General features: G+C 36.3%; 1 protein-coding gene across 1 annotated transcript; it reads right to left on the bottom strand.

Annotated features, from left to right (window-relative positions):
• Nucleotides 1-351: 351 nt before the first annotated feature.
• LOC131942779 (zinc finger MYM-type protein 1-like) lies at nucleotides 352-1,743 on the bottom strand. Its single transcript, XM_059302709.1, has one exon. It carries the CDS (start codon nucleotides 1,741-1,743, stop codon nucleotides 352-354), a length of 1,392 nt encoding a protein of 463 aa, XP_059158692.1.
• Between the last annotated feature and the right edge of the window lie 11,067 nt (nucleotides 1,744-12,810).

Below are 12,810 nucleotides of genomic sequence, written 5' to 3'. Positions count from 1 at the left end.
TAATAATGCCAATCCATTTAGTCTATCCTCGCAAGTAGTATTTCGAAAGTACGTTTTTAGCCGTCTGAGAGTGGGAAAAGAGCGTTCGCTAACGGCAGTTGTTACAGGCAATGTTACAAATATTTGCAGTAGTTTGTGTACTGTTGGAAATATTTTTACGTCACACATTAAAAAAGCTTGATGAGCGTTTTGCGGTACATTTCCACTTGTAATAATGTGGCGCCACCACAGTTTCAGTTCTCCAATGCTTTCATCGATGACACTGCTGTTAATCAAACGTTCATATTTTTGCATAAGTATTATGGCATTCTTTTCCTATTCTTTGGTAAAACCCGAGTCATTGGGTAAAAGTCACATAAAACCTCTCAAAACAGATTTATGTTTTAGCAATCTGTCTCCTATTTGACATATAACCGAATCAAGGAAAGGAATAAATACAGCTATTCTGTAATACTCTTCAGGCGTATTTGCCATAACATTGCAGCGTTGAATTTGTTTTCCAGCTCGACGTGGAATAAGTATATCTATGTCGAAGTCCTCACAAATGTCTTTGACTTCATTAAATACGGTAGTAAATTCTGATTCAGCATCCTTCCGCATATTCACTAGTAGGCTACTTGAATCTTCTGTAAATTTTAGAGCCGCAGATAGATCAAAGTTTTCTGTTTGGAGTATTCTGCTGACAGGAAGTGTTATTGCAAAGATTTTTGAGATAACTCTAAGAGAAACTTGAAACTCAAGACTCCTAATTGCTCCTAAAAGTTGAACCGCTGTTGAAGAAGTTGTTGTATCGTGCCAGGATGACATAATTTCCAGTGCATCAACAGTTGCTTTTTGAAGCTGTATAAAAACGTTGACAGACTCATGACGCTCAATCCATCTGGTTGCGCACAATCGTTTAAGTCGAGATGCTGATGCTTTAGGTGTTAATTTCTCTATTGAATTTGCAAGCAAAGATTGTCGTTTTGGTGTGTTAAAAAAGTTGTATGTACTATTAAGAATTCCCATACAGTTTCTCACAGCTGGTAGTTCGCAGGCATCAGAAAGTGCTAGGTTTAGACTGTGAGATGCGCAATGCACGTAAATAGCCAAATCAAATTTCTCAGCAACATATTGTTGCGCCCCATGAAGTCGACCACTCATTGCAGCGGCTCCATCATATCCTTGACCTATCATAAAATTACCGTCTATGTGTAAATTTGCTAGAGTGTCCATTAAAACATTTGCAAGTCCTTTGCCTGTTAGATCAGTTACACCTACAAACTGTAGGAAATCCTCCCTTATTTTCTTTATGTCGTTATCATAGTAGCGAACACACAACGAAAATTGCTCCATACCAGCTATATCACTAGTTTCATTGGCTAAGACAGAAAACAATTTAACAGAAGTAATTTTCGCAACAATCTTTTGAACAATTAATTTATTGCACACATTTATCACTTCATTCTGAATGGTGGGACTTAAGTATCTTGCATTTTTTGAAGAATTTTCTAGATGATGTTTAAGTGTTTCGTCTCCACCCATGGCTTTGTATCTTAAAAGAGCTCGAAAATTTCCATCATTTTCGTCAGGATCCTCCAACTGAAAATTTCCGAAATCCCTGTGCCCCCTAAGTGCAAGACCTTGTCGGCCGCAAAAAATTATAGTTTCTATTATGGGCGCTAACCTTAAACGATTTTCTAGAATTTGTTGACTTACTGATGAGTTCAAGGCGATGTTAATAGGTTCTATTTTTTTCTCCATAACCGATTTACGATTTTGGGAAAGTAATTATTCACATTGCTGGTGCTCATTAAACTTGTCTGTTGCCTTTTTCCAGTTTGAAAATGGAATTTTTGATAACTTACCTAAAGGCTGACTACCTACACCAACATAATTCAAACTAAACAAAACACAATATTTGCAAAATGCGCCATCAAGTAATTTGGAATAAGTCAACCAGTTCCACCTAAGTAGCCACGAATATTGAAACTTTAAATTTCTTTGTCCGCTTGCTGGAAATTTAAAAAGTTCTTCGGGACGCCAGATGTTTTCTAATAAATACAACCGTGTACCGTCTGTAATAACTCCTTTGATAAAATTGCCGATATCATTTGCATAAGAAACAGTCAAAGGTGCTGAATTTATGGAAATTTCTTGATGTAATGTAGTTTGAGAGTCAATAGTACCATCTTCATTTTTATCATTTTCAGTTTTATTTTTCTTTGTAAAGAAATCAGTTAATAAAGTAGTTTTAAATTTCCTTTTTCCATCCGACATCATTAAAATGAATTTAAATTGCTTTAATTATCAAAAAGATACTCATTAAAACACGACTATGCGAATAAGAAAATAAATAATTATTGGTCTTTCTTTTCTGACTGTCTAAAAATGACTACTGTAGGTTCCTGGCTCTACATCTATATTTAACCACCTACGCAGTTTTTATATCTACCAACACTAAGTTTTGTGTCAACAATTGTGGGTCCAGCCCACGCTTTCCTGCCAGATGTGCATCCGGTAGTAATTGAGACGTACCCATATTCAAACCCACCCTCACCCCCCCCCCCCCCTGTCACACCCTTTAACTGATAACCTTGTGTCCTCTGCCATCTTTATCATTTTCAGTTTACTTATCTTTTTAAAAATTAAATAGTTTTCAGTTTCCCTGTTTCATCCGCCATTAGTGAAATGAATTTCAAATGTTTTGAAGTAGTAAAAACATACACATTATAGAACCTCAATGCGAATAATAATCAATTCCTTCGTTGTTGTTTTTTTTTAATTTCTAGGCGCTTTCCGGTTGCACTACAATCATATTAGACAACAAAGGCCTACCCACGTAGCCCACCCCTCCCCATTCGACACTCCTTAACTGATCTAACCTTGGCCAACTTTCCCTTGGCCTACTGCGTTCCAGATTATTATACTTAACTTTAGCACGATAATAAAATTCATAACTAAATTCTACAGGCAATTCTCATCACAATGATATACATTGTTGTTCTAGAGGCTGCCAGGTTAAGTGTTTAGTGTTTAAGCCCTAAATAATATCGACACAAGTCAATAGCTGTAGCTTAACGTAAAAAGGTAGTCATATTGGGGGTACTGCGTCATTCGGTCCATTTTTACCACGTTTTCTTTAACTTGCTTTCTCTGTGTGTTTATTTATTTATTTGTTTGTCTTTCCAATCCAATCTTGCGATCGAAATTTCTGGCACTTCCCAGTTAGCTAGCGCGCTGAAATTTTCAGGGAAGCTTTCTTTTGGATGACCATTGAATATTCAATTGTTATTATTACTAAATTGATCAATGGAAACATTTTATTGAGCATTTTAGACCGCTATATAATCTATATATATAATTCTCCTCTGCTAGCCATTACAAAAAAAAACCAGCGACGCGTACCTCGCGCGTAGTGAAGTGAACGATCACATGTCGCCACAGGCTTAGGGGCAGAGAATTTAGCTTGAACCGAGTTTAAACTTACAGGAGGTAGGCCAGTTTGGGGGAGACGATATGGTCGAGTGGTTGGGCACACGATTGCTATCCCACTCGACACGGGTTCAAATCTATGTGTTCTAGTCAGTAACGTATTCAAACAACGTGTTTTTTACGAGTTGTCTTTTTACGAGTTGTCTTTTTACGAGTTGTCTTTTTACGAGTTGTCTTCGTTTACCCAAAAAAAGTGAAAAGATAAAATCGATAGCAAGATTTTAATGCAAACAAACAGACAAAGACTAAAAAGTAGAAAATAATAATCATTAAAAAAGTTTTTAAAAACCCACGTTTTCTGATTGAACTAATAAGTAGAAAATAAATGCTATAGGCCCTACATCACAATAATGCAAGCGATCACTCCTATAAGCGAGCAAAAACGTGGGGCGCCGTGATTTTCTTACAGTTTCTAATACTGTTGACTCTCTACAAGCTCCCTAATAAAAGTCAATAGTATTATCTAATCAATAGTAATATAACTTTTACTTCGGCGCCCCACGTTTTTGATCGCTTATAGGAGTGATCGCTTGCATTATTGTGATGTAGGGCCTATAGCATTTATTTTCTACTTTTTAGTTCAATCAGAAAACGTGGGTTTTTTTAAACTTTTTTAATGATTATTATTTAAAGGAGGTAAACTTTTTAAATAATTATTTTTCAAATAATTGTATACTATTTTAAACAGAAACAGAAAACGACAAAGTATAGCATTTGTTTTAGAAAAAATAAGTTGTTAATTAAGCTGCGTATCATAATTAAATAAAAGATTAATTTTAAAAGTCAATGTAATATAAGTTATGAGATATACTGTTCATGGTACCTCTGTAGTTATAATTCCATTTTAGTTATAAATTGCGTACTTTCAAATATTTTCTCTGAAAGCGGATGTTAAACAACATACAACATCTTCTCTAAAATTAGCATTACTGTTTAAATTTAAGCACTCCACACCTCATCCATCACCAAATAATTAATTTTCAAATTATCAAATGTTTTTGAAAACCTAAGCGAAGCTAGGCAGTATGCCTAGTATATATATATATATATATATATATATATATATATATATATATATATATATATATATATATATATATATACATGTGTGTGTTTAGAAAATATATTTATTAACAAGTGTCACTCCCATTCCCCCTACCCCACATTAACAAGAGAAAAATGTCTGCATCTACTACATGAGGTTACAACCATCTTCTTGCATAGCATTCGAATGCAAATGCAAGAAAAAGAAGGGAATATTTATTTTTTAGCGCTATTTCCATTCTGGAGAATTGCGTTTATTAACCAGTCATTTCTGGATGGATGAATGGATGGATGAATGAATGTGTGTCCGCAGGTTTAAGTCGTATCTCCTCCTCAACGAAGCAATATCGAGGACTAGTTCTAAAAGCAATTATGTTAAACAAGTTACGAGGATGAACATAGGCCATAAAAATTCCGGGTTTCTTTCATGGATTTCCCGGAAAAGCAAAAAAAAACTCGAAAAAATGCACTTTTGGCCCATATCTCGGCAACCAGACCACTTAGCGACTTAAAACATGTACCAATCGATTCCTGCCATAATTTAGAACAATATTGCCGAAGAAAGTTTTCAAAAATATCCTTTCGTTCGGTCACAAAAAAATTTTTGAGTTAATTAAAATTGGGACCGAATTAGAAGGCATTTTTATCCAACCACACCACACGCGTCATCACGTTCAATAGCTGCGCCATCACGTTCAACGGCTGCGTCATCACGTTGTGTAGCTAGGCGCGCAATGGTTTTTAGTCATGTAACTCTATTGTAAATAAAACATGTATTTTAACCAATGGTTTTACTAACCCTGCTCTTGATTTACGCTACGACAGAGCTATTTTTAGATAGCATAAGGAATATGCGCTTAAATGTCACTAGACTTTTTAATTAACCTGTTTTTATAACGTAAATTATACTTATAACCTAAATTTATAACTAAAACAGTGAAAATTGGACATGTGGTATAGATAAAACAAATACATGATGGTTCCATTGATACTGAAATAATGCATGACAGTTACATAGCGGTGTTAAACGTCTAGATTTGTCAAGTACCAATTCCGGTAATCGGAAATCGTTCCAAATGAACGATTGCATACTATTTATTACTTCTATTTAAAATTTCGTTTACCTAACTTAAAAGGTTCTCAAGTTGTAGGCTTTGATAAACCGACAGTGGAGCAAGCACCACTTTCTCTTACAGGATATCGCCCAAAAAGTTGAGAGAAAACTACAAATTTGACATAGTACTTATATATTAAACTTGGTCAACTAAAATGAAACGCTACTCAAGTTCTCGTGTTTACAGAGACATATACGGATGGACAGGATTGCAAATCTAAATTATTACGGCTCCCTATGTTTAAAAACGTCAAATTCTTTTCGAAATCTCGAATTAGATTTTCGCATAATGAAAATGCATACTTTATACTCAGTATGAGATAAAGTGGGGAGTGTAAACGACAAAAACTGTCAAAATCTCATTTAATTTATACTACAAATACAGGAAGGTAAAAAACGAATGCTTGATACACGATATGGTTTCTTGCGCTTGTTTTACCGCAATGTTTTTTTTTTAGTATATTTAATTCTAACTAGGTAAAAATTATTTTTACAAATATCACATTCTTTTAAATGCCATAATTATATAAATAATCAAGAGAAGCAATCTTTTTTTAAAATTTGCTTTGTACAAAACGATAGCAACAAGTATGTCAGAAGGCTAAACATAGATTTATTTTAAAGCGAAGTTTTTCAAAATTGGCATCCTGAATTTTCAAGTTTTCTTCGTAGACACCTCTGATATACATTTGTTTACAGATTATCATTGTGATATGGACCCATAGCGCTCATAATTGAGGTGGTTGTTCAGATTTAAAACATATACTTCAAATGTGATCCATTTAAAACCCGTTTTTTTTTTTAATTTAAGTTATTTTGGAATTTAAAAATTTCATGTTTGGTCAGATTTTTTCCCCCAAATAGTTCTGCCCCTGGTCACTCTCTAGAACTTTCGTCTGTTGTTTTTTTTTTAAATACATTCACAAAAATCTTATTTTACCTAGAAGTCTTCCATAATTGTAGTAACAGTTTTGTATATTATACAGCATGAGTTTACTTGAAAAAATGAATGAATTTCTTCAGTCAAAATGCCACAAAAACGTTGGTTGAGATGCATGCATTTTGTTTATTTTACTCAGATGGATAATGGATGACAAATGTACCTGGTAAGTTTGAATGAAATCGATGCATTTCGAAGTAGGTCAAAATGCTGCTACAACATCCGTTACAAAACTAAAAACTATAGCTATGTAAAAGATTATAATAATGATGTACAGTCATCAGGCGTCCCTATAAATGCTATACATCACAATAATGCAAGCGATCACTCTACTATAAGCGATGAAAGCGAAGTAAAAGCTATATTACTATTGATTAGATAATACTATTGACTTTTATTAGGGAGCTTGTAGAGAGTTAACAGTATTAGAAACTGTAAGAAAATCATTATTGTGATGTATAGCATTTATTTTCTACTTTTTAGTTCAATCAGAAAACGTGGGTTTTTAAAAACTTTTTTAATGATTATTATTTTCTACTTTTTAGTCTTTGTCTGTTTGTTTGCATTAAAATCTTGCTATCGATTTTATCTTCTCACTTTTTTTTGGGTAAACGAAGACAACTCGTAAAAAGACAACTCGTAAAAAGACAACTCGTAAAGAACACGTTGTGTGAATACGTTACTGACTAGAACACATAGATTTGAACCCGTGTCGAGTGGGATAGCTATCGTGTGCCCAACCACTCGACCATATCGTCTCCCCCATACTGGCCACCAGTTGTTACGGTTGTTTGTACACAAATTACAGTTACTGGGTTATGTCCCTTTTTCCCCACGTTTTTACTACAACGAGCCGACCCGCGGCGTATCATACGCCGCTATTTAGTTGATTTATTTTCTATTTTCAGTAATTCATAATTTGTGAATTCGACAGTACCAATGCTGCCACTGAAAATATTTGCTTTAAAACACTAACCCCCCTCCTTTCCCCTAACCCCGACCCTACACCCCCCCCCCCCCCCCCCCCCGTGAAAGCAGCCTCCTCTTAGTTACCTCCTGTAAGTTTAAAGTCGGTTCAAACTTAATTATCTGCCCCTAATAGCCGTCACTAAACCTGGCTGTACGGTTTGTAAACATTAACGTGACCACAGCTCAGCAGACCATGTGGGGGTGGGGTAGGGTGGTAGTGATAGTGATACAGAGAAAGAGAGGGGACTGTAAGGAGGCGCTTGCAGATTGTTTTCTAACGGCTCGCAGAGGATAATTATATATATAGATTATATAGCGGTCTAAAATGCTCAATTAAATGTTTCCATGGATCAATTTAGTAACAATAACAATTGAATATTCTATTGTCATCCAAAACAAAGCTTCCCTGAAAATGTCAGCGCGCTAGCTAACTGGGAAGTGCCAGAAATTTCGATCGCAAGATTTGATTGGAAAGACAGAGACGAAAGCAAGTTAAAGAAAACGTTGGAAAATGTCCTCCGCTTTTGTGCTAACCTACCCCAAATAACCCTATATAAAAACTTAACGCGAGTAGTATATTAGGTCCCTTTTGGAGCGAAGGCGCAGGCGCAGGCGCTGGGTGAGCAGGAGCAGGAGCAGGAGCAGGAGCAAAGGATATATAGGAAAATACTCGGATGCGGATGGACAACGAGATATAGTAAAATACTCACCCACCTGGGTGGAGTGGGTGATGCGGATGGACAACGGGATATAGTAAAATACTCCCTGGGGGAGCAGGAGGTACACCGACATATAGTAAAATACTCACCCACCTGGGTGAAGGTGGGTGAGGGTGGGGGAGCAGGATGGACAATGACATATAGTAAAATACTCACCCACCTGGGTGAGCAGGTGGGTGAGGGTGGGTGAGCAGGATGGACAATGAGATATAGTAAAATACTCACCCACCCTAGGGTGGGTGAGCAGGAGGGGGAGTAGGTCAGTAGGTCACCACCGGTGACCTTGTGACGTAATCAGTGACCTTGTGACGTAATCAGGGACAATATGACGTAATCATTGACCTAGTTACGTAATTTTAATGCGTTTTTTAATTAGTTTGAATTTAATTTTTAATTTTATAATTAGTTTGAATTCAATTTAATTACTTTGTTTATATTGTGTAATTTTTTATTGACTAGTTACGTAATTGGATTTTAATTTTTTAAATTTTTAAATTTAAATTTTAAATTTTAATTGATTTTAATTACTTTGTATTTTGTTTGTTTATTTTGTTTGTTTACTTGTTATTTAATTTGATTACTTTGTTTATATTGTGTAATTTTTATTAACGAGTTACGTAATTTGATTATTTGTTTACTTTTTAATTATTTTTATTTTGTTTATTTTTAATTTTATTTTATTTTATAATTAGTTAAATTATTATTAACTAGTTACGTAATTTGATTTTAATTACTTTGTTTAATTTATTTATTTGATATATTTCTTTTCTTTGTTGTTTAATTTGTTGGTTTGTTTATTTGGTTGTATGTATGTTTTAAATTCTCCCCTACAACGACCGTGTACAAAAAACAGGTTAAATTCTCCGCCACAACGAACGTTACAAACATAGAACATTCATTAAAGAGAACGATTAACAACACCTGTTACTCGCTAATGGCACCCGGCACGTATCGATCCGCAATCCTTTGTTCTTATCAAGCACCGTACAAGGGCCAAGTTCATAGCGATCGCACCCACGGGGCCATCACACCTAATTAATTTGGTCATGCATCGTGGGTTTTTCCCCGCTCGATTTGACGGGTCATGATGATTTATGTGGGTTCGCGAAGCGATCCCACCGGGGGGTATGGTAATTAAAGCAAAGCCAGCGTTAAGTGTGGGAACATCTGTTACCACGTTAATTGATTTTTTTCCCCCCGGTTGGATCCCGTGCTTTTCACTAACAGTTATACGGACAGTATCATAGGTTTTTCATCGAGTACAGAAATAGTATTGATCGACCCGTGTCTAGTCTATGTACCCATTAACCAACTGTGCAACAACTGTTGCGCGACCACAGCATAGGATCTGGTAATTAACGCGAAGCCATTAAGGACTTTGGTTGTAACTATTCGCTTATAGCGAGGGTCAGCGAAAACAAAATATATTTAAGGGTTGGAATTTTCTTTCAACCACCGTTAAGTCAGGTTTGAGACGAAACGAAGTCTCGGTAGGTTCGTGTTTTTTAATGGGCGACAGGGCGACTTGGTGCGTTGGTACGTAGTTATGCGGGGTTTAGGTTCTATAACTAATATATTTTAATACTTTTTTTTTTTTTTTTTTATTCAAACGAGTTTACTCCACCTAACGTAACCACATGTAAAGATGGATTTCCTATAGATCTGTAATGAATTAGGCCTTTTTGATTATGATTTGTTGCCCAGGTGTTGACATGATACACTTTTTTGAGATATACGTACACACACACACACACACACACACACACACACATACATGCGCGCGCGCGCGAAATTCATACTATGTCGATAAAGGCGGAGAGAACTTATAGGTATACATTATCATGGTGACAACAAAAGCGATCCTTATTTTATTTATATGAAAGCGTGTTTTCCAAAAAGTGTCACCATGCCGTTGTCATTTTCGCAGCGGGGTTTATTTTAAGTGCACCGCGTGCACGCTTGTTTACATTTTAAAACTCGTGTCGCGTGTCTTCCCTAATAGAGAAACGAGAGGAAAGACAACTGTTCTAAAATTAGAACAGCCTTGTTTACAGCCACGAGTAGCGTCCCTTGTGAAAAAACTCGCGTCAGAATCCTTAACTAAACATTCAATTTCTTTAACAAGTTAAAAAATAATTTAGGAAGACAAGGGTTAACAACATTAGACGCCACCGTTTTTGTTTCCTGTGACGACAAGGCACAATACACTTTTGTATTTTATGTCTCAAGTAGAGGGGTGGGATATTTTTTCTTTGTAAGAGTCTTGTAAACAATAGGTAGAGGAAGCGATTACCAAACAACAAACGCGTAAAGACTAACAACGACAGTAACGTTAATTCACACACCACTATTTTTCCTGTAGACGACCTACCCATGATACGTTATACATGTGACATATGTGAGCATGCATTCACCTGCAAACATGGTTTGAAACGACATCACGATACGGCACACAGACGACGAAGACATACATGTAGAGAATGTTTTCAAGAATTTACAAGAAAATATAATTTAACGAACCACTATAAAATACCACACACCATCAAAACATTACCAGACGACACATCAGCGACCGACACGAATATCCCATAGGATGACTTCTCACAGACATCTCCTTACACCCAACACAGAAACTCACTTTCTTACTTTTATATTAAAAGACAAGTAGACACAATGTGACATCTCCCCTAGACTGTAGACCGATGGGGTTGTTTTTATTCAATAAAAATTTATTATATATGGTCTTTTGTGATTTTTTTTAATGTGTTATTGTTTTGTTACTTGTCCCTGAAAGTTATGTAACTCGGTATCCTGTATAAGAGGTATGACTGGAATCAAAATCACGGGAGAGAACGTGACGTACATCACGATATTTGAAAACAGGGCGATGTTTAACCTCAACCAAAAAAGACAACGAACCTAGAAGGAAGACGAATATATATCTTAGTCTTGCAGCAGATTACCTTCCCATGTTCGCTTTAGGATTACAGTTTTCATCAAACTTCTTTTTGACTTGAACTTCGTTAATTTTTAAGAAAGTTTACTTATACATAATACATTACGTCTAATGACAATTTTTTTATTTTTACCACTCAATGTATTTTCTTTTTCTATATCTTACATTGTCATCTTAATTTTTGATCACCTTAGGTGGTGGTAAGGTGGTAAGGTGGTGGTAAGGTGGTGGTAAATTTGCTTAAGATTATAAACTTCAAGTTTTAAAAAACAACAACGTTATAGTACGTCGTGTCAAATGACACACCGTTTAAAATGTCTACATTTAAAGTTCACCAAAATAATGACGTAAAATCTAAATATGATATGACGTTAGCATACATATCATTCAACCTAATCACTCTAAAGTACAAATCAATAATTTTTATTGATTAAGGGGCTGGGTGAGTTATTTTTATCACTATTCGCCCTTCCCCTTCCCTTTGTCCGCAACCCCGTTCCCCTTCTCCCATCCAACCTTGCGTCATCACACTAACCTCAATACCAACCGTTAGATAAACAGACCGTACTACTACTACTACCTGCACTATACCTATTCCATTTAAGAGACAAAGGCTGTATGACAATCCTACAGACAAATATTTATTCAACTAATATTACAACCCCCTAGAAACCACTCCAACAGACTGGGATACATAACTTGTAGACACCACTCCTCGTTGAATATCTCTTGCACCCTACCTACATCGACAACTTTGTCCGCCGCCCTCGCCCCCGTCCCTAGTATGAACTCGGTTACCAACAATTTCAAAACATGCATGTTCCGAGTTCAAAACCAACCTTCACCGACACTACTATGAACTCGGCCCCTAACACTTCCAAAACATGCCTGTACTAACTTTGAAACCATCATCGGTGAAAACTTCACCGACCTTAGTATGGACACCTACCGATTCCAAAACATGCATGTTCCGAGTTCAAAACCAACCTTCACCGACACTAGTATGAACTCGGCTACCAACAATTCCAAAACATGCATGTTCCGAGTTCAAAACCAACCTTCACCGAGACTAGTATGAACTCGGCTACCAACAATTCCCAAACATGCATGTAACAACTTTCCAACCTGCCTCAGTGCTAACAAAATTCCCCGACCCTAGTATGAACTCGACTGCCATCAATTCCTAAACATCCATGTACCAACTTTGTAACCTACCTCGGTGAAAACTTCACCGACCTTAGTTTAACTCTACCTAACAATTCCAATGATGCATATACGAACTTTGTAACCTGCCTCGGTGAAAACACCCCCGTCCCTAGTCTGAACTCGGTTACCAACAATTTCAAAACATGCATGCTCCGAGTTCAAAACCAACCTTCACCGACACTAGTATGAACTCGGCTACCAACAATTCCTAAACATGCATGTACCAACTTTGCAACCTGCCTCGGTGTTAACAAAAACTCCCCTGACCCTAGTATGAACTCGGTTACCAACAATTTCAAAACATACATGTTCCGAGATCAAAACCAACCTTCACCGACACTAGTATGAACTCGGCTACCATCAATTCCTAAACATGCATGTGCCAACT

Source organism: Physella acuta, unplaced genomic scaffold (assembly GCF_028476545.2).
Source record: "Physella acuta isolate Inbredline_101_S28 unplaced genomic scaffold, ASM2847654v3 ptg000037l, whole genome shotgun sequence".
NCBI classification, from domain to species: domain Eukaryota; kingdom Metazoa; phylum Mollusca; class Gastropoda; family Physidae; genus Physella; species Physella acuta.
This window is presented reverse-complemented; position numbering and strand designations above follow the sequence as displayed.

Coding starts and splice junctions, on each gene's coding strand:
- LOC131942779 (XM_059302709.1), bottom strand. CDS start 1,743: ATGGAGAAAAAAATAGAACCTATTAACATCGCCTTGAACTCATCAGTA.